This window comes from Panicum virgatum, chromosome 9K, assembly GCF_016808335.1.
Source record: "Panicum virgatum strain AP13 chromosome 9K, P.virgatum_v5, whole genome shotgun sequence".
NCBI lineage: Eukaryota > Viridiplantae > Streptophyta > Magnoliopsida > Poales > Poaceae > Panicum > Panicum virgatum.
Window position 1 is genome coordinate 64,634,634 of NC_053144.1, and position 26,272 is coordinate 64,660,905.

The following is a 26,272-nucleotide window of genomic DNA, read 5'->3' on the forward strand; positions in this document are numbered from 1 at the left end:
TCCAGTATATAGCACTATTTGGTCTTGATGGGTCTTTCTTTTTTTTTTCTTAACACAAGTACCTTCGATGAGCTATTAGATCATTGATGGATCGGTGGGCTTTTCCGGACATGCGTCATCGATGAGCTTTTGATGGCTGCTCTCAATGCTTTACTCTCTTTTTGTCTTATCAGAGGTAGCCTTGACTTTTTTTAGATAATGAGAAAGTGTACTAACTTTAACTTCAAAAGACGCTACAACCGATTATTATAAAGTTTGCTACTCTTCCATCTACGATCATAATGACAAAACTAAACAAAAGAGGATAGTCATCTCAAAAGTTCAATGAAGACACTAATTAAGAACAAATTCTATTACTAAACCTCCATCCATGGTTGGCAAATAACTACTGCATGACCAAAACCTCCATGATTTGATATGCCTTCTGTACCTTGATGTTTGTAGTCCATAATTCAATTTATAATAATAATGGCCCTTGATGTTTTGAATTCCGGCACGGAGCATTTGCATTTGAGTTTCGGATTTTAAGCAGCAACTAGTTAACTGTTCGACATGGCTGGCCATGGAGGTTGGACATCAGTCAAACAGTTTGAAAGACAGGCACCGGTTCGTTCGTCCGGCTCCAAGCCTGCCATTTCCCATCCCATCAGATGGAACCGGAGCGCACGCACTGCGGTTGGGCGCTGGCTGGGCTGGCTCTAGCTAGTTTCCAAAAGATGCAATCCCTCACGAGCCCTTCGCTGCATTGCACTAGTCGTTCGCACAAGACGCTTCCTAACCGTGTCCTGATCTTTTCCTTGCATGCAACGGCAAAACAAAACAAAGCCCGGGAGAGCCGGCGAGGTCGTGCTGGTAGTTGGTCCGGCGGCCGGCCGGAGCGCGTGCGGAACAGGCGACGCGGCCAGGAGAGGCACGGGCAGCAAGGGGGGCCACGCTGGGGGTCCCCCCTCCCGTCTCCTCCCCACCGCAGCAGAAGTCCACATCACGCCGGCCCGGGCCCCGGCCCGCCCGCGGCAGCGCGCTGCCGCTGCGTGCGTCCTCCTGCACCCAGCGGGGCAGGCGCAATCAATGCGCCGCAGTACATGCTCGATGACGCCCTCTGCAATCTGCATGCCCGCCCGGCCCGCCGCCCGCCGGGCTCTTCCATTCCAGGTCGCCGCCGTGCGCTCGCACACAGCCACTCCGAGTGGCCGGCACTGTTAAAGTTTTGACGTGTTTTCGCGCAGCTGCCGGGTGTGGGTGGTTGGCTCTTTCGAAATCCGTAAAGCGCGCGACGCGACGTATAAAAAGTGCTCCTGCGTCGAGAGAGGGGGAGAACATGGGCGCGCCCGTACCCGGCTGACGTTCCATTCCCACTCCATTCGTCGCCTCCTCTCTAGTGGAACCTGCGGCCAGAGTCGCCCGTTCCTGCAGCCAAAGCCGCCGCTGCGTGCGGAAGGGAGGCGCGCGGAATGATGGAGGCGGGCGGAGCGGAAGGGAGGCGGGCGGCGGGGAGGGTGGAGGCGAGCCCGGAGCGGGGCCGGCCCGCGTACGCGGCGGCGGCGAGGCCGGCGCCGGCGAGGCCCATGAGGAGGGTGCAGATCATCTACTACCTCTGCAGGAACGGGCAGCTGGAGCACCCGCACTTCATGGAGATCGCGCAGCACCCGCACCAGCCCCTCCGGCTCAAAGGTACCATACCATCATGCTTCGTCTTCGCGCGCGTGGTGGGCAACTAGATTCTCTTGTCCTCCTTACACATGCATGCTGGTGATGCTGTCTGTTTGTTCTTGCGGCCCGTGAAGATGTGATGGACAGGCTCACGCTGCTGCGGGGCAAAGGCATGCCGGCTCTCTTCTCATGGTCTTGCAAGAGGTAGACGGCGAGCCTCTACTGGTTTCCGCTTCTTTAGATTAGCGGCATTAATTGTATAACTCTAGCTAGTGAGAGCGCTTGATCTTGCAAATGATTGCTGTACGTGCTGCAGGAACTACAAGAACGGGTACGTGTGGAACGACCTGTCGGAGAACGACGTGATCTACCCGTCCGACGGCGTCGAGTACGTGCTCAAGGGCTCCGAGATCTTCCCCGGCTGCTCTTCAGGTACCGTCTCCCTCTGCTCGGCCTGCATTCAGTTTGTGTTTGACCACCACTTGTTCTGCCTCATCCGAGATACGAAGTAGTAGTAGCATCGACCATGCTAAAAAATGGCCATGGCCCATGGGCTATGGCTTGCATGCATACAAAAGGTTGGAACATACTATAAAGGATAATGCACATTAACACGCTGCTTTTGATAATTACTGCTGCGAATTTCAAATTTCGGGTACGGCCTTAACCGCTGCCTCCCGGAAGCCGAGCTCCATTTTCGTTTGTTTTTCTCGGTTGCTCGGGTCTAATCGTCAAACGGTTGGACCACGAGGGGAAATCTATTTATCGCGCGAACAGCTGGGAGGCGACGCGCGACGCGTCGCAGAGGTGCTGTTCATCTTCAACCTCGCGACACGGGGTGATAGGGGGAGGCGGAGCAGCGGCGGCGATCTAGGGGAGGGAGAGGAGTGGCCGGGAGGGGTGTTGGGTGGGCGGAGCGGCCGGCGGCGAGGTCGCCGGCGGCCGGGGTAGCGGTGGAGGCGACGGATCTTTAGGGTTCGGGGTTGCCGGGGTTCGGGAGAGTTTTATGATCACCGGACCTGGGGGCCGGGGTGGCGGCGGCCCGGCGGTGGAGGCGGTTTGGCCGACAGAGGGCGTGGCGGCGCTCCCGCGCCACCCCGCCCAGCCCTCCGGTGGGCGGTGCCGATGGCGGGAGCGAAGAGAAGACGTGGCGGTGGTGGAGACGGCCTGGCGTAGTCCGCCGGAGCCAGGGTCGCCGGGGGCGGTGTTCCTTCTGCGATTGCGATTGAACGTCTTCCAATCGCAGAAGGCGATACGCCCCCGACTATGGTTGGCTGGTAAATGCGAGCGCAGCTTTTTTTTCCCACCGTGCACGCTGCCTTCCTGCGCCACCTCGTAATTCGCGAAGACTTGTGATGTGAACCCGTCAGGCTCAGGCCGGCCGTCACCCGACTTCTCATCGGCCGTGCCCATCATCTGAATTAATGGCCACCTGTCTCGCCAGATCATTCAATTCTTTAAAAAAAAATTTCCTCTCTCGCTGACATCTTCTCTGAACCTCGCAGCGGATCGGTTCCAGCACCTCCGCGTGACGGACAGGTCTCCGACCAAGCCCATGGCGCTGCCCCACAGCCACAAGCAGTACGTGGACGCCTACCGGGACGCCGCCGCAGAGGATCCGGAGGACGACGAGCTGGGCTACTCGTACCACCACCGCCGGGCCGGCGCGCACGCGGCGGGGGCGCGGCTCGCCCGGGCCGACAAGCCCGCCGCCGTCTCGGCCCGGACCAACCGGAGCCGCCCCGTGGAGCTCCCCGTCGAGGAGACCTCGCCGCCGTCCTCGACCTCCTCGGACAAACCGCCCGCGCTGGCGCCGCTGCAGCCGGGCCGGGCCGAGTACCCGGAGCCCGAGCCGAACCGCCCCGGCTCCGTGCTCCTGCAGCTGATCGCGTGCGGGTCGGCGGCGGGGGCGGCGGGCGGCGGCTCGGGCAATTGCCGCGCCGAGCCGAGGCGCAGCTGCGGGCTGGTGAGCCGGCTCTCGGCCCGCGCGGGCGCGGACGAGGAGGACGACGACGAGGACGCGGCGGCGGGGGGCGCCGACATGGGCCGCCGGTTCGGGCACCTCGCCGTGCCGGACAAGGAGTACTTCAGCGGCAGCATCGTGGAGGGCGCCGGCGGCCGCGGCACGCCGCTGCCGGCGTCGTCGCTCAAGCGGTCCAACTCGTACAATGAGGAGAGGTAACCTCCATACCGTACGACTGGTCGTCGTTATCTCTATGATCTTTATTACTCTACTAGTAGCTTTTGTCATCGCATGATTGTTTTTTTTCTACAATTTTTTTATTGAAAGAAATTCTTTTTCGACAATGTCACGACAGGATTAATCGTTTGCAAATTTATTTGTGAACTCATATTCTTGGTAGTTGCTTTCGTGTGGTCACGTCTAGCCAAAAAACTCACTCCTGGTGCTCGGACACATGTAAACGGTAGCCACGTAGGTGTAGCATGGCATGTTAGGACTAAACGGGAAAGGTTGGAGATTAGCCGTGACACAACTTGGAGGTCAACAAATGAGCAGTGACAATGTACGCCCATAAATGTTTATGTTCGGAGGAAAGCGACGGCAGAGAATGCTGACGCGGCAGCAGCAGTATACTGTTCCTGTGTGAAGCACCGGATGAGTAGCAGTTTCGTTGGCCGGTCCGGATGCTGCCCGTCGTCGTGCAGTGTGGACGGGGCCATGTGCACATGCACACATGCACTGCTCCGGGGCTGTGGCTGCACATTTGCGACCGTACTTTGTGCACTGTGCCTGTGCCTGCAGTGTAGCTGTACAGTATAGTAGGAGTAGCTCACTGTCAGTCGGTCACTCCATAGCTACACGATACACTGCCAAACGAGGTAGAGCTAGCACTGTAGCACGCGTACGTAGCTGATAAGATTATCCATGCTTACGCACGCACGTGATTAATGTTTGGCATTTGCGTGTAGCATCTACCATCTAGCTACGCTACATAGCGCGCGCGTACCATGGGAATTCAGAATCGATGAATAATTCTTGCTTGGTTTCCAGGAGGCTTGGCGTTGGGATCGGCGAGGATGGAGCGGATGAGCAGATGGAAGGCGACGGAGGAGGGATCAGGGGACGGTGCATCCCCGGCAGGAAGAAGCAGCCGCCGCAGAAGTAGCAGACCAGATCACCAGGACCAGACCGGCCGGAGGCCTTCCATCATCAGATTTGCAGGAACTAAACATGTCTAGCTAGCTCTTATCTCTACCTGTGTGCAACACAAAGCTTGATTTTGAACACTAGATGGTGTGTTTAGCATCTTTAGATCTGTAGTGATCAGGGCATCGTCCTTTGCAGCTGTTAGTTTCAGAGAGCGAGAGAGTAGCAGTAAGCTAGCCGGTGGCCAATTTCATCAGTGTTGGTTTCGTTTCGCTTCGAGTCCATCAAGGCACCAATCAAACTTCCCTAAGGCCACCCCAAAAATTGCACCCCGCAGTCATATCCAAACCATTGTGTACTTCAGGAATTGTACCCAAAGAAACGATTCCATCAAAATCGACGTCTACTAACACTACCAACGGACTTCAACGCGATCAAACGGTTCAGCTTCTAAGGATCCGCAAGCTTCAACCCGTCCCTCCCGCGCTCGTCGCCCTGCCGCACCCGCGGTTCGAATCTTGGGCCATATCTTTTTCCTTCTTTTTCCCCTTCTCTTCTCTCTTTTCTCTCCCCCTCTCTTTAGGGCCTGTTTGGGGACGCTTATCTCAGACTCGCTTATAAGCTGAGCAGGATTTTTTCATACGCCGCGATCTCAAGAATCCGCTATCCAAATAAGCGAGACGTTTGACTTGCCTGATTATTTCTAGTAGATTTTCCTTGGCATGGACCACTGCAGAGGGTGGTGACGCCGGCGATGGTCTCGAAGGGCAGGTGCGGCGGCGGCTGCAGTATCGCCGCGGCACCAGATTCGAAGGAAAGTGCTGCACTTTTCTGGAGGGAGGAGCTTGAGGCGCTGCCTGCTCGTGGCTCGCGGGCACCTGCTCCTGTTGAGGGCAGCGTGTACCGCCGGCTCCCAAACGCGGCCTGCAGGTGCACTGGGAACGCCGCGCGGCGCTTGCTCTGCAGCCCGCGGAATGCACAGCAGGAGGAGGAAAACGGCGGCCGCAGCAGCGAGGAGAGGGCGGCCGCGACAGGGAGGAAGGAGCGGGAGTTGGCCGGAGCGCAGCAGGGAGGAGAGGGCGGCCGCGACAGGGAGGAAGGAGAGGGAGGCGGCCGGAGCTAGGGAGGAGGAGAGGGCCGGCGGCCGGCGCTAGGGAGGAGGAGGAGGCCAGGTGCGGATCTGATCGGGGGTGGGGGAGGAACGAAGGTGATGGGCTCACAGGAAAAGCGAGAGAAAAGCGAGGAGACAGCCGCGTTTCGAAACGCAGTGTTGAGGGGGATTATTTCGCGGTGGCGTTCCAAATAAGCAAGTTGAGAAGCAACCCGTTTGGCGGGATTATTTGGCTTATTTTGCTTATAATCCAATCATAAGCGTTCCCAAACATGGCCTTATTCTCCTCACCGCGGCCACTCGCCCGCGCGCCCTCCCGACCCGCGCCTCCCTCTCCCTCCCGACTCCGGCATGTCGCCCCCGCCGGTGCCTCCCTGGTCGCGCCACCCCGCCATTGGGAGGGGGCTTCCTCCCCCTCGCCTTCCCCTCCGGCAGCACCCCTCGCTCCGATTTCCCCCAGTGCCCTAACCCTAGAAGGCCTAAAGCACTCCGTCCAGCGGCGCCTCCCCGGTCCGATTTCCCTAGGCCGGCCGACCAGGTCTGTCGAGCCTCCCTCCGCCTCCCTCCGGTCCGATTCCCCCGACCCTGGTGCCTCCCTACGCTAATGACATCGGCCCCCTTTTCCTACAGGAAGGACGCCGCTCCCTGCTGGACGGTAGCTGCCCCCACCCTGCTAGACGCCATCGCCCCCTCCAGGAACAGACAAGGTACGATGCCGGAGACATCACTGCCGTGAGCTCTGCACAGGATCCCACTGTCCGGCTGCTGGATGGCCAAGGTCGATAGTTTTTTTTCTCTTTCTAAGACCAATTTATCTTCCTACACATGGCTCTTCCTTATAGATTCAATTGCTGAATAATGGTTATCGGGTTGATGTTCTGTGAAACAAAAGCAAGGTCTGTATGCTAAATTGAGTAGGCAATGTGCTAAATTGAGTAGGCAATGTGCTAAATTGCTAATGCATATTTAGCCCCACTGCTATGGAACGGCCATAGCCCCACTGCTATGCATGTTGAGCCTTACAGATTTTAAGGAATCAGAATATTTTTGAATTGATACATGTGTATCTCCATGTCTTCAAGGCCATCTTGGGAGCAGTGTATCTCATAGATTGTTGTACCAAGGATATTGCATGCTCAAACATGAGGTATACTCCCTCTCATTTTTTTGCCTTTAATTCTGTTATACTGTAATAAGAATTAATGATTGCATTTTCATTATGTTTTCTGATGCAATGCCATGGTGTCAAACATATATTTGATATTTGAAACATTTGTCCAGAATTTGAAAGTCTCATATTTGTTAGTGAGCTTGCATCCTGATGGCTTCCATTGAACACTAGATCAGCGGGTATGTTTCATTGAACACCAGACCTGCATCTTGGTGATTTGCTGATTTGTTCTATGGTGATTGTACTGCTTTTTATTTGTTAATTTACTTGACCTTTGGATTAGGGACTGTGTGTTGCACATATTATTTGATTGACTGCAAGTCTTCAATCTAGGATAGTGACAAGGAATTTGGATGGTCTGATACAAATGCCACATTTTGTGTGTTTATTGTTAGGTGACTTTTGTAATAGTGCAAGTGGTATTTTTAGAATTCCACAGCGTAATTCCTTGTTTGTTTGCTCATGTTCCTGTCGTGCATACTTCAGTTGATGAAATGGGGTGTGCACATAGCCATTCAGGACAAGATAGGATCATAGCAGATATGGGACCTCAAGAGATTTGGAGCAAACTTAAAAGGTTAAAGCTTCAGGTTTGTTCAATATTGTAGCTTGTTAGCTGATTTTGAACTTAATTTTGGATCAGTTGCAGACACCAATTTTTTATGGATAGACTCTGATTTAGGAGGATATTTTACTTTGTATTGTTGTGTAAGCTATATATGGAGGTGACAGCCTTTAGGACTTTTATTGTTAAATTGATTAGGATTTGGGTTTGAAAGGGTAGTTCAGCACACATGGAATTTTCAGTTTGCCACAGGATTTTTTGCATAAAAAATTGTTTCTGTTTTTTCTTGGAGATGCTCTAAGCTGTGAGGGATTGGTAATTCTTTATTACAACTATCTTACTGTTATTTCTTTCAAGCAAACTAAGTTAGGCTAGGTCAGTTTTCTTAATTCAGATTGTACTGCAACAACTTGAATGCTGCCGAGGACTAATTTGAGGGGGTTAATAGTTTCTCTTTGTTACCTGGCTGTTAGCTTGAGATCAATGCACTGTGTAGACAGTGCACGATCCAATCCTAGGATTGTCATAAAAAACATACTCTGGATTATATATATAAAAAAGAATGGGTTATGTTGAGCTTGGCTGTCAGAAGATGCATCTGCTGACACTTATATTGCTCTTATCCTTCAGGTTACTATCGTGCTCAAGATGTTTAGGCAAAAATTGATGTACCGGCACTACTAATTCCTGTGCTTGAAGAAACATTTTCCGGTATATCATCTTGTAAAAACCAATTTAGGGTTCATTGCAATATGGAAAGCGTTTTTATTCCTTTATCTGAATCATTCAATCATCAAGCAATGAGAGAAACTGAGTTGTGATGGTAGATTGTGAAATCCTGTTACTCCATATATGCTGCTCAACGTAAAAGGAATAAAAACAAACATAGCGTCTCATGTATAGCTAATGTTGCTGTAGATTTCAGGTTCTAGAGGGCTCCTGGGCTTGCCACTACGTACTGCAGATGCATACTATGCATGGCAAATGATGATCAAGCCTTGTCCACATGCCAACAGGTTCCCCTTTTTACTGCTCTAATCTGATTGAGTTAATATTACTTGCCATGGTCAGAGTTAATGTTAATTGCCGTGGTTTGGTCAAGGTATCAATTGTTATGTAATTCGAACTAGACAACTATGTCATCACTTCTGAACGTAGAAATGCCAATGATCAAGGCCATGTCAATGGTTTAGTGTATTGGTTGCTTCTTCTTGAATATTTGTCCAATTATAAACATTTTAGTTGAGTTTCAGAAGTTCAAAAACATAAAATTGCATTGATGTTGTTGCTCAAATGTACAATTTTGATTTATTTAGTGTATATTATTATTACACATAAATATTACATGTGTTGTTTTTTTAACCCGTAGCGTTAGCACGGGCCAACTCGTCAGTAATCACCGTGCAGCTGTGCTGGGACTGGGAGGAGGACGGTGAAAGAAGATAGACATGGATGCTGGATGCTGGATGCTGGATGCCATCGTTCATTGCTGGATCCTGTCCTGTGGGCACGGCTGACGCACCACCCGCGCCGCGCCCATGGGCCATGGCCTCCCAGTCATGCAGCGTCGGGCGTGCAGTGCTTTCCCTGCCGGGCGCTGCTGCCACTCTGGGCAGCCAGCGCCACTGCGCCAGGCTATCTTTGCAACGGCCTTGCCGCCTGCCCGGCTGCGCCAAGAACCATCTTGCTTTGCCCCCTGCTAGGCAGGCCGTTGGCAATCACAGATCTACAATTTCATCTTTACTGATGTTTTTTTTCGGTTTCTTTTGAGACGCTTCTCGGATCTAAGGAAATTTGAGAACAAGAAGCCAATCGTACTCATTCCTGCAGAAAAATCGGACAAATGACACAAGTCTCAACTTTCAAGCGTGGTAAGCTCTTGTTCTTGAGCACAGGTGCATGATTCCCATCCCTTAGGCGTATTAGTAAAATATTTTGTATTACTGGGGCTTTAATTTCTTTTTTTTTTTGAAACCTTCGGGGCTTTAATTTCAAACATTGGTTTGTATTACTTCAGCTCCCCCCCCCTCTCATGTTTAATCTCATTCTAAAATTCCCAATAGTCTTATAAACTAAATGTTCCCAAATTTGTTACACCTATTTGAAGATGGAACAGCTGGTGAATACCTTTGATCTTCCCAAAAATGATAGGACAAGGTAAAGAAGTGCCGGAAATGTTTTTTCTAAAATTGTCATCCACCTATTTTGTTCATCACTAAATAAAAGACGCTGAAATGTTGATTAAATAATTTACATGTTAAATTTATTTGGACCATTAATGTTTGTATCGTAGGACATGTTTTCCAAAAAAAATAGTATATGCCTGGCACTGGGCACTGAACGTTGACAGCCGAGACATCGCAGACAATTTTTTCTTTTCTCAAACAAGAAATGTCAGACAATTAATTCTTAGACGCCATCGAAACATTGTATACAGTGTACAACTCGCAGAGCTTTGGACGGTACAATCCGGCAGTTAAAAGTTCGTACGCGCCACGCATGACCGACTTGATCTGAACGGGGAAGTCCGGCGGCCGGCCGTGCCGGTGGCGAGTCCCTGGGCTCGACTGCTGCGTTGCCTTGTCATTCGTCGACCATGGGCGCGGACTTGGGGAGCTGCTTCCCCTCCAGGAAGGACTTGAAGAGCACCAGGCCGCGGTCCGGCTGGTCGATGGGCACCATGTGCCCGGACCCGCGCACCGTCACCAACACCAGGCCCTTGTACTCGATCACGTACCCGGCGACCTGCCACGCGTCACCCATCCTTGTGGTCACCACACAACGAACGCTCTAGATAGAAGTCGGTGCTTATTAGGTTACCTCCAGGCCGTCGGTGGACCATGGGCGCCAGTCGGCGACGACGGGGAGCCCGAGCTTGTGCATCGACTGCTTGGTGGCGGTGACGGGGACCATGGCGTCCAGGTCGCCGCTGAAGATCCAGACGCGGATGCCGCTGTTGACGATGGCCTTGAGGTACGGCAGCATCGACCGGTAGGGCGAGTCCCCGAACTTGAACAGGTTGTAGTTGCTGCCTCTGTTGAGAGTTTGTTCCAACGAGTACTTAGCTTGCTCGATCGTGTAAGTGTGTGGGCCGTCGTGGCAACAAACGAAACCGGCCGTACATACCTGCATCTAGTCCACGAGTAGTTGAGCCCTGTGTTGGCGTGGATGAGCCTCTGCACCTCGGGCTGGTTGAGGTACGCGTCCACGTAGTACTGGGCGCAGGGGTCGGCCAGGTCCATGCAGTTGGAGCCGACGGGCTTGACCTTCTTGTCGTGGCAGGTCCCGGCGTAGAGGTTGTACACGTCGATGTTGCCGAGCTGGTTGTAGGCCGTGTCCTTGGCCCCCGAGCAGAGCGGCGAGTTGTCGTCGATGCCCTTGCAGCTCTGCGCGATGAGCGTGTGCCCCGTGTCCGACAGGAACGCGTGCTGCCACAGGTACTCGTACAGCGTGCTCTGCTCCGCCGCGAACTCCAGGATCGCGTTCCCAATCTGCAGCACCATGTTAGTCAGCAGCGCATGCATGATCTGCTAGCGCAGCGACTCCACCGGCATCACCAGCTACTTACGGAGATTCCTTTGAGGTTGATGGGGGTCTCCGCGGGGCGCGTGATCCTGGCGACCTGGATGGCGGTGGCGAGCTCCGGGATGTAGTGCCCGGCGTAGCTCTCGCCGACGATGAAGAAGTCGCGGCCCTTGTACTCGGGGAACCGGTCCAGCCACCTGAGCAGGAACTGCAGCGAGTCGCTCGCGGTCATGTTGTCGCCCATCACCTTGTACACCCCCGTGTCCGCTGCGTACGAGAAGCCCACGCCCACGGGGCTCTCCAGGTACAGCACGTTCGCCGCTGCACATCGCCGCGTCGCCGTCGTTGGTTTCAGAACGCAAACACCACGACCGTACCGGGCGGTTCGGTTTGTCATTTGTGCAGAGGCCTCACCTGAGTTCCAGGTGTACTTGTTCTTGCAGAGGGTCTTGCCGTCCGTGTCCACGCGGAACGGCCCGATCTCCTGGAACGCTCCGATCCCAAACGACGAACAGCCAGGCCCTGCGTGCGTAAGAGACAGATCAATAAGACCCCGAGTGAGTGAATCTATAGATCATATGAACGGAGGACTCAAATTTTTCAGATTATAACTGCAAAGGTTGAGAATGCATGAAAAGAATTTCACCTCCATTGAGCCAGAGAACCAGCGGTTTTTTGGCAGCATCAGCGTCGGCCTCCACAAAGTAGTAGAAGAGCGACTTCCCGTATGTGTCATTGAGGCTGATGTAGCCGGAATACTGCTGGAGAACCGCACCCGACGGCTGCCCGGGCAACAGGGGGATCCTGTCCGCCTCCTTGGATCCCTCGCCGGCGGCGAGGGCCTGCCGCGAGAGCACGGAGATGACGATCGCGACGGAGAGGCGCAGCGCCATGGCGTTCGTCGCCGCCATCGTAGCTTCCGATGAAAACAAGTGCGTGGTGCCGGCGTGGATCTCGAGCTCCGGATTTATAGACAGAAACAGACTTTCGGGAGGCTAAATTTTGGGCTCGTTATAGTTGGTGCCCGTTCCACGAAACAGCCAGCGGTTTTAGCATGTCGAGATGTCTTTGCCAATTATAGGCCTGTCCTCTCACCCTTTGATGAGCAGGTGGTGGTTTTGTTCCAGCGATTTTAGCCCATTCGTTTGGTCGCTCGTATCTCTGTGCAATTGACACCTAAAGCCTTTAGTTACAATGCAGAGTTCAGTACTGCACGAAAAATACACTGGTATGGCGTTGGGTCATCATCGAGGACCATGGTTTTTGCAGAATTGCTTAGATAATTTTTGTATTGTTTAACAAGAGCGAGAGGTTAATGTTCGTCGGGAAAAAAAGCAAGAGATTAATGGTGTACAGAAGAGTCATGTGTACATGCAGAAGGTTAACAGAAGAGTCGGGAGAAAAAAAGCAAGAGATCAAACTTTTATGGCAAATATAACGACACTACATCCATTTTACTTCACTATACGTATGCTACATTTGCTGATGATGGCAAACATATATCTGTAGTGAATTTAATTCCGGTTTTTATTATGGTTTTGGTGAATGCGGATGAACTCATAGGAAAGTAATTGAAAAATATTTGTAAATGCATAAGATGGACTACGAAACAATGTAAGATATTTATGAGAACAATTTTTTAAAAAAATACATCGATGTTAAATCTAATCATGAATATTTTTTTTCTTTCACCAATGAATTTTATGAAAATCTAATCATGTATCGAAGATCCCCATACCGTTGTACTTATTTTTGCAATCCGTTTCAAATTACCGACGTGAGATGTATCGCAACCAAAAGGCTCCAAGTTTTGAAGTCTTTCTCCAAATCTAGACAAGCAACTATCGAAGCTAGGGATGTAAATGGTACGAATATTTTTCGACCGACCGACCAACCAAGAGGTGTCGGATAGTGATTCGGATATTATTTTCGGATATCCGGATGTTTTTCGGATATCGGATAGGAATTCGGATACTTTATTCGGATATCGGATTCGGATACAATATGGGCAATATCTGGTTGGATAATCCGGATAGGTGATTCGGATATCAAATTCGGATAGTTTATAATATATATTAGTAAAAAATTAATTTAATATCTAAAAATTTATAACTAATTCATTTCAAATCAGAAAAATATTAAATTGGTACCAAAATTTTTCTAAAAATATAATCTACCTAGTTCCACTACTCTGGTTTTACAATGTAAAATATATACATTAATATAAATTGAATTTGTCTCTAAAAGTTTATAACTAATTCATTTGAAATCAGAAAAACATAAAATTAGCACCAAAAATTTTCTAAAATATAATCTACCTATTGCCACTCTATAGAAGTTGAATCTTATTTATTCTTAATCTATTTTAAGAACTAAAGTCAAACTTTAGCAATGATTCGACGTTCCATTTTAATAAAAACTCAAATATCGTATAATAAGTCAAACTCTAGTAATAAATTGATATCTCCTACATATATTATGCATGTAATAAATTAGAATGTTAATGTCGTGTAGTTGAGTGGCTAAAATGGTATGTCATCTATTGTTATAATCAAGCATGATTTTAATTCAAATCCGGCCTCCAAAATAGATGAATCGATCTGAGTGCAAGTTAGAATGTCATGTAATTGAATCTCTCTCATCTATGTAATAGTTGGAAAAGTTATTTATTAATTTGCTTCGTTAAGTATAATTTAATTAGAATTTGAAATATGATGTTCGAGCGTTACAACATGTGCGATATGAATAAATGTTGTCTTTACTCAATATCCGAATAAATATCCGTGCCCGACATGATCCGCATCTGGTTCCCTCCGTATTCGATACACATCTATTCGTATTCGTAACCAAAGCAATTCGAATCCGTATTTGTATCCGAGACTATCCGTGTTCGAATCCGAATTCGATAGAAAATGTGAAAACAAATACAATATCGACAATATCCGTCCGTATCCGATCCATTTACATCCCTAATCGAAGCGGTTCTTAATTTAAAAATAAAAATATCGAAGCGATGGGTTAGAATCCATCCGCCCCAATTCCGAACGGATTCAGATTGGGTGACTTGCGGTAGGCAAGTCACAACGTGACTGGCGGGTCGATCTGGGATCTCTATGATGTATCCAACGGCCGAGGAAAGAGAAAGGCAAACTTTGATTTTTTTTCACCGCTAAACATTCATTCCCAGTTCGTTTTGGGCCAAACGCTCGAGTTCGAGGATGACGGCGAGGCGCCGCACCCGGCCGCCGCACCCGGCCGCCGCGACGCGCCGACGCCGCTAGGGAGGCCGGCCCCGCGTCGAACCCAGGCGCCGCCACGCCGCACTCGGCTGCCGCCGCACCTTGAGGGAGGCGGCCCCGCGCCGCACCCGGCAGCCGCCGCGCTGCACTGGGAGAAGGGCGCCATCCGAGTTATATTCGCGAGGCAGCTCCGGCAGGGCGCTGGTGTGATGTCCGGCGTGCACTGCGCCAGCACGTAAATCGCGGGGATGCCCTCGCCTGGCGTCTCCTGGCCCGTGGCGAATCGCCTGGTCGGGTCCGCTGTCGCGCTGAGGAGCGCGGCCACGGCGGCGTTGAATGCCGCGGCTGGCGCGCTCACGTTCTCCGTCTTGAGGAGGTACATCTCGTCGTTATCGTCGGCGACGGTGAGGAAGTCCCGGCTGGAGAAGCAGAGGTAGCAGAGGTCGTAGTAGATGGCCACCTCCCTGCTGTTGGCGCACACCTGCTGCGCGTCCTGGAACGCGACCGCGAGGCACGCGGCGCAGTTGGGGGCGCTCGCGTCGCCGCGGCAGAGCACGTGGGCGTAGACCGCATCCGGAGCGGCGCCGACCTCGGCAGCGGCGAAGAGAGACGCGGAGGAGGAGGCGTTCCGGGGAGGACGGCGGAGGCCAGCTCGAGGTTGGAATGGTACGTGACTACGTGTTGTTCTGCTCGAAGGCGCCGCCGTCCCCACAGTGCGTCCACGGTAGCTGGGCAGCGGCGGGCGGTGCGACGAGGAAGGAGAGGAGGAGGGTAAAGACGATGCTGGAGGAGGAACGACGGAGCGAGCAGCGGTGCACGGGCATGGCGGCAAGCCCGTGAGGTGACGGCCCTTCTCCCAGCTCGCGGCTGCTCTCCTCCCTCGCGCCGGCGAACCAGTGCAGCGCGGCGGCGGTCGGGTGCGGCATGGGGCCGCCTCCCTCAAGGCGGCGTCGGCGCGTTGCGGCGGCCAGGTGCGGCGCCTCGCCGTCCTCCTCGAATCCGTTTGGGGCAAAACGAGCTCGGATGAATGTTTAGCAGTGAAAAAAAAATCATAACTTGCCTTCCTCTTTTCTCAGCCGTTGGATACATCATGGAGGTCCCAGATCGGCCCGCCAATCACGCTGTGACTTGTCTACCGCAAGTCACCCAATCCGGATCGGAACAAATCCTCTGCAGTAACTGTTGGAGGACTCAGCCGCTGTCACCCGGGCCAGTTGATCACCCGTGCCACACGGCAGTGGTCGAGTCTCTCTGCAGTTACTCAGAGGAGACTCATCCATCTGGATCCATTCCGAACCTCCCTCTCGAGTCCCAACCGGCGCCGCGTCTCCCTCCGTCGAGTCCCCGACATGGGAAGCAAGAAGAAATCGAAGCCGAGCAGGAGCAAGAAGAAGGCCAGAACCAGCGCCGACCAGGCCCTAGCCCTAGACTACGTCCGCGCCTGGGCGCAGCCCGCGCCGCCACCTCCAGAACCCTCGGCGGCCGATGCTGACGCTGACGACTTCCTGCCTGCCCCGGGTGCGCGCAGCGGCGGCGACGTGCTGTTTGAGCTCCACTCCCACTCAAATCACAGCGACGGGTTCCTCTCCCCTTCCGCGCTCGTCGAGCGCGCCCACCGCAACGGGGTAAGCGAATAAGCCCTCTACGACCACTTGTCCGTTTGCCCGCTAGGTGTTTGGGGAAATGCTCGTGAGGTTTGTTTCGGCGGCATTGTGCTGTTCTACGTCGGATTCGAGCTCGATTGCCTCATCGTGTGCGTACGCTTTACATTTTGAACTTGCACACGTATTATACCTGCCAATGTGCGTAGTTGTGTAGAAATAAGTAGCATCCTTGTAGGGCTGTTCCCCTGTCGTAGTACCTGGAAGTGCTGCACTGGTGACTGCTTTATCAAACTGGGAAGCAGTTTCCTTGTATGTTTTAACTCTGCTCCAGTGATCGGTTTGTTTGAATTGAATGAAGCTGTCATTTTCTGACACGCATTGGGTAGTTCAGGGAGCTGTCATCTTTGGACACGCATTAGGTAGTTCAGACAGTGCATTGCTTAGCAAAGTGCTGCTAAAAAAATGATTGATATGCATTGGTGTCTATTTCCCCAAGAATTTGTGCATTATATACCATGACCTATTAACCTACCTCCTAGAGTTTTGGTATGGTTGTGCTGACTAAATGTTATATATTGATGGCTGCACATTGTAAATCTTGAATAATGAAATATGAGTGACTAAACTGTATATGTTTGTGGTGTAGGTCAAAGTTCTTGCCCTAACAGATCATGACACCATGGCTGGCATACCGGAAGCTGTTTCAGCAGCTTCCAAATTCGGCATGAGAATAATTCCTGGAGTTGAAATCAGTGCGCTATATAATCCAAGGTAAGTGCCTTTTAGCTTTTACTGAAAATACATTTTCTATTATGCTTGGAATAAAAATTATTCATATCATGCAATTTAATATAATGTATCAATCATATTCTCGTTGCACATTCTCGTCGACAGATCTGCAATATTGTTTTAACGGTCCATTGCCTTTCTAATAAAATGCTACTGGAAACAGCATTTAAGCAGTTTTACTATGACCGCGGATGTTTCATATGATGATCCACATTATGAATTTCATTGTCTATAAGGGAAGTTGCTGGTGCTGGTGAGCCTGTCCATATCCTTGCATACTATGGTACGTGCGGTCCATCAAGGCCTGATGAGTTGTACAGCATGCTATTGAACATTAGAGATGGGAGATACTTACGTGCAAAGAATATGCTGGCAAAATTAAATAGACTCAAGGTGCCAATAAAGTGGGAGCATTTAACTAAAATTGCTGGTGAGGGAGTGGCACCTGGTCGATTGCATGTAGCAAGGGCTATGGTTGAAGCAGGTTATGTAGAGAATGTAAGGCAAGCATTCAACAAGTACCTTGCTGATGATGGCCCCGCATATGCCAGGTTAACGCTTCATCCCAAATCTGCATGTCCTATGTTGAGAAAGATTTTTCCGTCAATAACAAGACCTGTGTTTTTTGCAGAGGAAGTGAACCATTTGCTGAGACCGTTGCGCAGTTAATTAGTCGTACTGGGGGTATATCTGCACTTGCTCATCCTTGGTCATTGAAGAACCCGGATGCAATAATCAGGTCTTTAAAAGGTGCTGGCCTTAATGGTATGGAGATCTACAGAAGTGATGGAAAGGTTGATGGTATGTCTTTAACACTTCATTTGTGGTAACTTGGGATAGGATGAAGGACTCCTCATGCACTAAAATTTATTTGTCAGCAGATGTTGGGGGGTATTTTGGTCATTTCTCAGTATGATATTTTTTGTACAGGATTTAGTGAATTAGCTGAGAAGTATGGACTGCTGAAACTCGGAGGTTCAGATTTTCATGGAAGAGGCAGGAAAGATGAATCTGACATTGGCACGGTCAAGCTTGCTATTACTACTTTGTGCTGCTTCCTGAAGATGGCTAGGCCTATCTGGTCTGCTGCTATGAAGGACATCCTTCTTAAGTTTGCAGAGGATCCATCTTCTGCAAATCTACGAAACATTCTCAAGTTTGGACGACTTACCAATGTTGATGGTTTTTCTCCAATAAGTGCTGGTATTGATGTTGTTAATTTCTGCCTATCTTCATGGTCAAGCAATGATGAGTTGGAAGATGTTGAGCTTGAGGAGGTAAGACTTAAGCTTGCTCATTATGCAACAGAAAGATGACATCGACTACATAGCCATCTTGAGCAATGTTTTCTGCCTAGTTCAGACCATAGTCACAGGATTCGGGGTCGATGCCTCGTCCCTCGACCCGGGAACGTCGTTCCGATTCGAGGGTCGGGGTCGAAGTGGGTCAGTGTCCCATTCAAGGTTGGATCGTGTCCCGGTTTGAAAGGGGTCGCAGCCCCATTGCTAGCAGATTTAATTGGGATAAAGAGGTTAAGGACAGTGGATTGGTGTGATTTTTGTTAGACAATGAGCTGAGTACGTGTAGCATGGTCTAAATATACTCTTTTATATGTTTCTTATATGCTTGTGCAGATTAGTTTCTTCATTAGTAGCATATATATAGTTTTTGTCTTTATCGACCCGAAGATATCGACCCCGATGAATCAGGGTCGCGTCCCACATAATAATTTATCGTTCCATAGATGTATACCCCCTTCGTACCATAATTTTATAAAGTGACGACCCTCGACCCTCGACCCCGTTCCTCGACCCGGTCGACCCAGGAACTTTGTGACTATGGTTCAGACTGCAGTATGCGCTTTTGCAAATCAGTGAATCACTATGTTTCGCTATTCCCCTCTTTTGCATCCCATTAGAGCTAATATGTTTGATTATAGTTGATGACCTTGTTGAAAGTAGATATGTTGAATCTGGTAACCTTTGATGTTTAATCAAGAATGTATATTTTCTCTGTGATAATTTAAGCGCGCAACATTGAACTGATGTTCATAGAATCAGAGCATATCAGCGTATTAATAAACTGTTTATTAAATGATTTATCGTCATCATCTGTCTATTAACATATGAATGAATTGCTCTCCTGTCCTTGTTCTATTTTCCTCAACCATATTTGTGATACTCCTATGTTTTCAATGCGAATGATGACTGTCCTGTTTATTTATGTTGTTTCTGCTAGTTTCATTCAGTAAAGCAATTTTTTAGTATAATCTATGTGTTGACTTGCATCAATTAGGTGCTTCTAAGGCTAATACACGTTTTCATATTTTTTTAATATAAACTATTCTATCTTTGAATTTGACTTGAATAATTTTACATGAACATTAGGTTTAACTACTTAAGCAAATTGAAATGGCAGAGATAATATGCAGATAGATAAACAATTCGGCTCCAGCCAATAGTGACCTGCAGGATCAATCTTGAATCAACAAATAATTTATTGTTGAACGCCCACATTCATGGCGTCCAACTATGATCACTAAAATGTAGGAGTTAACAGATAATGGATTGCCATTGTTTATATGATGGTCGGAACCTTCAAATTTCATGGGCTTCTTGACAAATGAAGAGCTCCCTGTCATGGTGGTTGTTGTAGCTTCTTCTCTTGTGCATTATCATGAGTCGCTTAACCCTCATCTTTAATATCATATTTGATGTTTTTTTATAAACATTATCCTAGAGGCATCAAGTATATAAACGTTTTGTGCTCTTCAACTAAAAAGTTGTGCCTTTTCTGCGGACCTGTTTACCAAAGACTAGTCTATGTCTGTCTTAGGAATATTGTACTGCAATTTCAGTGTCCATAGTTTCTACCTGGTCAAATAGTAATCACGCATTTCATCTATAAGGTAATCAGCATGGGATGATTAACTGGAGATGCCCAACCTCACCTTTTGCAGCCCTTGTTTTGTAGAACACCTGTTTTAGTTTGAGTAGTTGTGTGGGGGCCATTGTGACCCCTTTCTGGTTCTACGGTAGTGAATGATGCCCAAAGTAGTGAGGTCAATTGTCATGTCGCCATACTCAGTTTTTTTCCAAATCTTTTATCATGCTAGTTTTTTTTTAATCTGTTGACTACTTTAGTTACATCATCTGAGCTGCTGCTGAGCAGCATGGCATCATCAAATTTGTCACATGTTACCTGATAGGGCATGGAGACCTAACATTTCGTGGAGTGCTTGATTAGCCTGTTGCCAGTTTGGCTGCTGCGTCATTAGGCCCTAGCCTTTCCCCTCGGGGCAGCGTAATGGCCACTAACCCCTATGCATTTAATTTACGCCCCTTGATGAACAACAGCCACGATTTTATTTAAAAGATTATCACCCGCATGTAGTATTTTTTGACCTGCACTTTAGAACATTATCTCCGCCCGTGTGATGTTCGACCACCCAGCGTAACATGACTGCTGTGTTGTGCGGATGGAGCAAGGCAGGCACCACATTGATAAGTATTGCAGACCCATCACCTTTCTGCTTCTGTTTTTGTACATTCTTTTCGCGAGAGGTGATGGTTGCTGTGTGGGCCTACTACGTCTAGCTGTGGTCTAAGTGTTAGATGGTGATTTCTAATCCCGGGAAAGTGGCCAGGAGGTGGTTTAGTTGGTGGTGCCCTCGCGCTGTTTGCTTCGAGATGTTTCTGCGATCCTTCTCCAGAACCGATCCCTGTGCTGAGCCTATCACTTCACTGTTCGGAAAATTGCTCGGGGGGTCTTGATGAAACGGAAGGCCATACTACTGTAACACACCGTGCTGCTCAGGCTACCATACCTGCTCATCCAGAGCCTCGCAGGAAGCAACAGGAAACCCCAGCTCGCCTCTGGATGTTTCCTTAACCCATCTCTAAAACTCTCGCGGCAAGCCCGTCACATCCCAGCTCCACAGATTTCTCGGGTCTCTGGAAGACCATGCATGCGCTGTAGGAACCGTGGTGTTGAGGTCAGGCTATAGGAGGAGGCTGCTGCTGCGACGAACTCACCGGGAATCAATTCTGATTCGGGCTTGGAGATGCAAACAAAACCCCTTTTCAGCAAAGGTAGCCGGAAGCCCAACGCCAGCGATCTTGTGGTTAGGCACCCCCTACTCCCACCTCCGGGATCGCGTATCCCCACGACTGGTTCTCTCGGGCTGTACCCTGCACCCGCCCGCAACGAGGCTCCGCCCGACACGTCGATATTCCCCGCCGATTCCGGCCTCCGTTCTGTGGCTGCAGACGCCTTCCACCCTCCCCGCCCGCTCGCTTTCCCTTTCCGCCTCCGCCTCCGCCTCGCAGCGGCGGCCGGAGCACGCGCGCTGCCGCTCGCCACAAGCTCCGCACGAGGGGCACGAGGAGAAGACTGCTCCGCGAGACCGCGACAGCACCGAAAGCCACTTTCTTTTCGGCACCGGACCCGAGCGCGCCCGCGCTGTCGTGTGGGCTCCGATCCATCACTTGCGAAAAAGGAAAAGACGTGGCAGGGCTACTAGGGATCATTGAAGCGAACAGGGATCATTGAAGCGAACAGAACTCCTTGGGAGGGGAGGGAGTGGAAAGGTTTTGTGCAATGTGGCGATCACAGCTTTATTTGTCTGGTCAACATTCCATTGTGTCCCTCGCCCACTGTTGGTCGCGGCATATCGTCTTTTTCGGGATTGGAAACGGAATCGTCTGCCTCGCGTGTCCCTTCTCCTGTGCAGAGGAAGAAGCCCCGTCCGCGTCCGATCGCTAGTGAAAACCATGATCGCAATCGCAAACATCGTGAAGAATGCCGCTAAGAAGAATCAATCGCGCAGCAAGACACTGGGGCACCCAGCGGCGGATCCAGGATTCATGGACAGGAGGCTGACATCCTTTTTTCTCCTCCAGCATTCCCTCTCCTTCTTTCTTCTCTTCTTCTTTCCCTCATTCCTCCTCTATTTTTCCTTGATGTGCAAGCACGTAGGGGGCTGGCGCACCCCCAGCCCCCACGCTAGATCCGCCCCTGGGGGCACCAAATCGCACGATTCGGCTGCCTTTACGTCACTGTCGTATCTAGTAGGTGTTTGTATACAAAGATTAGACCAGTTTTATTGGGAGTGTCATCGACATAGTTATCTATATTGAAATCTTAAAAATTGTGCCAGTGAAATATTACAGTGATGGTACTTCTCTCACATTTCATAACACTTCTCTTTTCTCTCTCATCATATTATTAGTACATGTTAGTAAATTTAATGCACATGACACTATCGTGATACTCCCACTGAGATTGGCTAATCTAGTAGTATGCACCTGGAGATCCGGGGGTTTGAGAGGTGATTGGCGAGATAAATGGTTGTTTAAAGTTTTAAACCATTTGCTCCATCACGGCGTCGAGATACTACCCAGCACCACTCTCGGCACTCGGAGGCCGTAGCAGACAAGCTGCCGCGTCGACCACGCTCGCTCACTCAACACAGCCATGTGACAGCTAGATCGATCTTACCAGGTCACACTGCTTCCCCAGCCAATCAGGAGCCTCCAGGTACCCACCCGTTTACCGGCACCTGCCTGGACACGCTCGTCCCTCAGCGGTGAAAGGTCTCGACTGGTGCCGGTAACAAACGAGCGCGGACACCTGGCGCCCTCCGGTTGGCCGGTAACAAACGAGCGCGGACTCCCTCCTCGATTATAAAAGAGCCCGGGCAACGGCCGCTCTTGCTCATCGGCTGCTGATCGCACTCCAGCCTTCGCGACTCCCGAAATCGCTTGCGCTTCTGCCCTCGAAATCTTCCGGTAGATTCGCGCGGTGCCCTCTTCTGTTAATTCCCCTGATCCCCTCCGCGCGAGGATCCATGGCTACGACGATAGATTGGCACGGCCGCGGCGCCGCGCTTCACGCGGCGCTGTACGAGATGGCGGACAGCAAGGAGCTCGTGCGCGCGCTCGCCGTCGCCGCCCCGCCCGTGCAGCAGCAGCAGCAGCCTCAGACCATCTCGTTCGCGTACCCGTGCTCCGGCGGCGTGGAGCAGCAGGGCGCGGCGAGCTCGCTCCTCGGCGCCGGCGCCGGCGGCCTGACGCCCGCGCAGGTGCTCCAGGTGCAGTCGCAGCTCCAGTTCCTGCGCCGGCCCGCCGCGGCGGGCGGCGCGCTGGCGGCGGTGGCCACGCAGCCGATGAAGCGGCAGGCGCCGGCGCCGCTCCCCGCGCGGCCGGTGTCCAAGCTGTACCGCGGCGTCCGGCAGCGGCATTGGGGGAAGTGGGTGGCGGAGATCCGCCTGCCGCGAAACCGCACCCGCCTCTGGCTCGGCACCTTCGACACCGCCGAGGAGGCCGCGCTCGCCTACGACAGCGCCGCGTTCCGCCTCCGCGGGGACTCCGCCAAGCTCAACTTCCCCGAGCTCAGGCGCGGCGGCGCGCACCTCGGCCCGCCGCTCCACGCCGCGGTCGACGCCAAGCTCCACGCCATCTGCAACGGCACGGACGTAGCGCCGCAGAACCAGAGCCAGAGCCAGAGCCAGAGCCAAAGCCAGAGCCAGAGCCAGAGCAACGCCACTGCGGCAACCGCCGCAACGACTCCGAGTACATTCTCCTCGGCGAGCCCGGACATCAAGATCGAGCCGGGCTGCTCCGGGTCCGAGAGCTCGTCGTCCGCGGATGGCGACGTGTCCTCGACCGACTCCTCCGACGTGGTTCCGGAGATGCAGCTCCTCGACTTCTCAGAAGCGCCATGGGACGAATCCGAGAGCCTCCACCTGCGCAAGTACCCCTCGCTGGAGATCGACTGGGAATCCATCCTTTCATAATGCAAAGGCTCTGCTCGTCTCGTCCCCGCAGTTCCTGATCAAACTGTTCTTGGTTGCTCTGTACTTCACAGAATCACAGCTCCAAAGATCAAAGTGGTTGTCTTGGTGGTTAGGTACTTGTCAGTTTAGGTTTTGGGTTTGATCATGTCTAGCATCAACCCCTGGTCTGCTTGGTTTCTTAAATGGCATTGCCAGGAAGGAGGTCTCTCCCGCACTTTGGATTAAGGAAATTACTACTATGCATGCAAAGGTCTCATGTATATACATTTGAAATCCACTCTGTAGTTGCAATGATCCAAATAAATACCACTTTGTGACACTAGAACGGCTGTTATCTTTCTTTTTTCTTTTTTGTTCTGTACTTATATGTTAGTGTTCATGATAGCAAAACCGGAATGAGGCGGGAATTGTAGAGTATGAGGTTCGTGATTCAATATGTAGACTATTTAGCCGTAGCGACGAAGAAACACATTTCGACTAGGATCAGCTCAAAAGGTTCAAAACATGATATTTGCTACGAGTGTTAGGTTGCATCACTGAGATGTGAAGGTTTATGGTTTTACCACGGAATTGCCTCGCCTTTATCTTTTGGAATGATGTAATCTTGTCATTTCAATTTCATAATCGATTTTTATGTCATTGCACAGATCTGAGTCTTTACCACTTGAGACTTGACATGATCCCAAAGCATTTTAACCTGGAAAAATTCGTAGGGTATATTTTACTTGTCAGTTTATCACAGAACTTGATGTCCAGAAGCTTTAACTCCATGTAAAAGTTTGATGTGGAGAAAGATATTCCAAACCAATTCAAAAAAACCCTGTGTATACAAACCTTGTTTGCTACTTCTGCTAATTCAGAGTACGAATTCTGGAATTTGTTAGCTCAAAATTGAAGCAACTGATCTGGTCTTCACACTAACCTTGTACTACTCATTGCCGCACATATCTTATTTCGAATAGTACTAAATGATATTTTTATATATCTGTTGCAGCATAGGAGGGAAAGCATCTGGATCTCTTTCTTCGCTTGTTCTTAGTTTAAAAGGACCAGAGTGTCATGTGGGGAAGTCAGGACTCCACGTTATCACAACGTTGCTTTCGCTTAATATAATGCTAATCCGATTCCCTAGAAGGAGAAAACCAGGTAATTTGCTGGCAATCGCCACAATTTACATGGTTCCTCTCAAAGTTCATTGTACACCGTTCAGTGTAACTTTGTCGCTTCTATCAAACAATTCGTTTGCCTTTTGGTTGATGCATGAACCTTGAGAAACGCGTTAATTGGCAGTTGGCTCTATCTTTGGTTCATTAGAGAACTTCGAGCTTGATCGCGGTAGCTTTGTATTCTCTCTGTAGCTTTGGATTTTTTTTTTTGAAAAATAGAGACCACATTCATTTAACAAGCTTGTTTGCCGTTGGTTTCATCAACATAAAACCTAGCTACCACACGGAAATATATTACAAGCATAGTACCGATTATTAAATATGTGAGACTGAAGATCAAGGTCCTGATAATATATTTTTGGTGCTTTTAAACTACTAATGCTCAACTTGCTAATCCTGGTTGGTTTATGTCACTTTACAGATCAGTATGGTCTATCCACAACTTGCTTTTGTGGTCATTTTCATGCTCTAGTCCATCATGGCATTGACCATTCATATTTTCCTATGCATATCCTCTCATGGAGGCTATAGATAATAACCAGAGCTTGCATAAAGCACCAATAATGCTCAGCTATTGTCAGGTGAGGTCAACCCCATAATCCCTGTCCCAATGTCAACGCTGCTCTCTTAGAGCACTCAAGGAGATTGGCAGGGATGCCCACTATGTTGCCACCTGCCAATCCCATGATGGTCCATTGCTTAGCTTTAAGTTGACTTCTTGTTGATCTCAAAGGCTGGAGACCTAAGAAAGGAAGACTGTGAGCTAATGCAAGGATTGGTTTAAAATTTGAAAGAAACGACCCATTGAAAAGGTAGTTGGGATTGAGGGGAGATTGTAACGAACATGGCACCATTTTTGGCATTTCGAGTGATTTTGGTGATCGTATGACAATGCAATCAATGGGACTAATGGTTTTGTTAAGTGAATATTTCTAGATCCTAGGGATGAAGTAAAAAGGCCATACAAACAAATACACGAAAAAAGAACTCAAAAAACGCTGAATTGGACGAGTTCTACTGAAACCAGTAGCACCAGAAGAACCGATGCATGTAGCATCGGTGCATCCGATGGTTGTCGGAAGTTTTGACGCCCTGGCATCGGTGCAAGTCTGAGCACCAAATGGAGATCAAGCGAAGACCAAGTCAAGATAGCCAAGTCACCGGTTGAACCGACGGCGTCAAGCTAGGCATCGGTGCATTGGATGTACTATGTTCCAGAGACGATGTCAAGCACGCAGGAGCCAAGTCTTTGGCACCGGTTGAACCGGTGGTGCATCGGAGCATAACACCGGTGTAATGACGTCAGCAGAAGAGAAAGAGGTCCAACGGCTAGTTGAGTGCTGTGAGTGACCGGTTTAACCGACACATAATCATCGGTTAAACCGATGGTGCTGCAGACCATGCGTCAGAAGCTCAACGGCTACTTCAGGTCTGAGAGTGACCGGATGAACCGACGCCACCCCATGCTAGGGCTGGAAACGAGCCGAGCCGAGCCAGGCTCGGCTCGGCGAGGCGAGGCTCGGTGCATGAGCGAGCCGAGCTTGGCT

At 50.3% G+C, this 26,272-nt stretch overlaps 5 protein-coding genes and 1 long non-coding RNA gene across 9 annotated transcripts; 5 read left to right on the forward strand and 1 right to left on the reverse strand.

The window, feature by feature from the left end:
• Window positions 1-1,155: 1,155 nt before the first annotated feature.
• On the forward strand, window positions 1,156-5,031 carry LOC120647018 (protein SOSEKI 2-like). Its single transcript, XM_039923613.1, has 5 exons — window positions 1,156-1,671; window positions 1,785-1,854; window positions 1,967-2,082; window positions 3,156-3,828; window positions 4,664-5,031. The coding sequence occupies exons 1-5, from the start codon at window positions 1,452-1,454 to the stop codon at window positions 4,776-4,778; spliced, it is 1,194 nt and encodes a 397-aa protein (XP_039779547.1). The 5' UTR covers window positions 1,156-1,451; the 3' UTR covers window positions 4,779-5,031.
• Window positions 5,032-5,513: 482 nt separating this feature from the next.
• On the forward strand, window positions 5,514-7,337 carry LOC120648236. Its single transcript, XM_039924970.1, has 5 exons — window positions 5,514-5,813; window positions 6,067-6,408; window positions 6,501-6,648; window positions 6,953-7,017; window positions 7,152-7,337. Exons 1-5 carry the CDS (start codon window positions 5,514-5,516, stop codon window positions 7,203-7,205), a joined length of 909 nt encoding a protein of 302 aa, XP_039780904.1. The 3' UTR covers window positions 7,206-7,337.
• Window positions 7,338-8,122: 785 nt separating this feature from the next.
• LOC120647019 lies at window positions 8,123-8,877 on the forward strand. Of its 2 annotated transcripts, none has more exons than XR_005664655.1 (2): window positions 8,123-8,317; window positions 8,525-8,877. It is a non-coding gene; the product is annotated as an uncharacterized LOC120647019 (long non-coding RNA). The 2 variants fall into 2 exon arrangements; XR_005664656.1 differs by having other exon boundaries at window positions 8,532-8,877.
• Window positions 8,878-9,861: 984 nt separating this feature from the next.
• Window positions 9,862-12,152, reverse strand: LOC120647021 (serine carboxypeptidase II-3-like). The gene is made up of 5 exons (XM_039923616.1): window positions 11,778-12,152; window positions 11,546-11,653; window positions 11,175-11,452; window positions 10,733-11,097; window positions 9,862-10,640 (listed from the first exon to the last, which is right to left on the reverse strand). The coding sequence occupies exons 1-5, from the start codon at window positions 12,040-12,042 to the stop codon at window positions 10,418-10,420; spliced, it is 1,239 nt and encodes a 412-aa protein (XP_039779550.1). The 5' UTR covers window positions 12,043-12,152; the 3' UTR covers window positions 9,862-10,417.
• A 3,489-nt stretch (window positions 12,153-15,641) lies between these two features.
• Window positions 15,642-18,870, forward strand: LOC120647020 (5'-3' exoribonuclease-like). The gene is made up of 6 exons (XM_039923615.1): window positions 15,642-15,995; window positions 16,621-16,745; window positions 17,000-17,314; window positions 17,395-17,564; window positions 17,694-18,119; window positions 18,605-18,870. The coding sequence occupies exons 1-5, from the start codon at window positions 15,720-15,722 to the stop codon at window positions 18,077-18,079; spliced, it is 1,272 nt and encodes a 423-aa protein (XP_039779549.1). The 5' UTR covers window positions 15,642-15,719; the 3' UTR covers window positions 18,080-18,119; window positions 18,605-18,870.
• A 3,596-nt stretch (window positions 18,871-22,466) lies between these two features.
• LOC120647022 (ethylene-responsive transcription factor RAP2-13-like) lies at window positions 22,467-23,884 on the forward strand. 3 transcript variants are annotated; one of them, XM_039923619.1, is made up of 2 exons: window positions 22,467-23,271; window positions 23,302-23,884. In XM_039923619.1, exons 1-2 carry the CDS (start codon window positions 22,612-22,614, stop codon window positions 23,557-23,559), a joined length of 918 nt encoding a protein of 305 aa, XP_039779553.1. In that variant the 5' UTR covers window positions 22,467-22,611; the 3' UTR covers window positions 23,560-23,884. The 3 variants fall into 3 exon arrangements, with proteins under 3 accessions (XP_039779553.1, XP_039779552.1, XP_039779551.1); XM_039923618.1 differs by having other exon boundaries at window positions 22,468-23,252; window positions 23,283-23,884; XM_039923617.1 differs by having other exon boundaries at window positions 22,468-23,884.
• The last annotated feature ends 2,388 nt before the right edge of the window (window positions 23,885-26,272 follow it).

Coding starts and splice junctions, on each gene's coding strand:
- LOC120648236 (XM_039924970.1), top strand. CDS start 5,514: ATGGTCTCGAAGGGCAGGTGCGGCGGCGGCTGCAGTATCGCCGCGGCA. Junction 6,409..6,500: donor TCCCTAGGCCGGCCGACCAG/GTCTGTCGAGCC, acceptor CTTTTCCTACAG/GAAGGACGCCGCTCCCTGCT. Junction 6,649..6,952: donor CCGGCTGCTGGATGGCCAAG/GTCGATAGTTTT, acceptor CATGTCTTCAAG/GCCATCTTGGGAGCAGTGTA.
- LOC120647021 (XM_039923616.1), bottom strand. CDS start 12,042: ATGGCGGCGACGAACGCCATGGCGCTGCGCCTCTCCGTCGCGATCGTC. Junction 11,098..11,174: donor TCAACCTCAAAGGAATCTCC/GTAAGTAGCTGG, acceptor ATGGTGCTGCAG/ATTGGGAACGCGATCCTGGA. Junction 10,641..10,732: donor TACTCGTGGACTAGATGCAG/GTATGTACGGCC, acceptor AACTCTCAACAG/AGGCAGCAACTACAACCTGT.
- LOC120647020 (XM_039923615.1), top strand. CDS start 15,720: ATGGGAAGCAAGAAGAAATCGAAGCCGAGCAGGAGCAAGAAGAAGGCC. Junction 15,996..16,620: donor AGCGCGCCCACCGCAACGGG/GTAAGCGAATAA, acceptor TTTGTGGTGTAG/GTCAAAGTTCTTGCCCTAAC. Junction 17,315..17,394: donor GATGGCCCCGCATATGCCAG/GTTAACGCTTCA, acceptor TGTTTTTTGCAG/AGGAAGTGAACCATTTGCTG.
- LOC120647018 (XM_039923613.1), top strand. CDS start 1,452: ATGATGGAGGCGGGCGGAGCGGAAGGGAGGCGGGCGGCGGGGAGGGTG. Junction 1,855..1,966: donor TTCTCATGGTCTTGCAAGAG/GTAGACGGCGAG, acceptor TACGTGCTGCAG/GAACTACAAGAACGGGTACG. Junction 3,829..4,663: donor AACTCGTACAATGAGGAGAG/GTAACCTCCATA, acceptor CTTGGTTTCCAG/GAGGCTTGGCGTTGGGATCG.
- LOC120647022 (XM_039923617.1), top strand. CDS start 22,612: ATGGCTACGACGATAGATTGGCACGGCCGCGGCGCCGCGCTTCACGCG.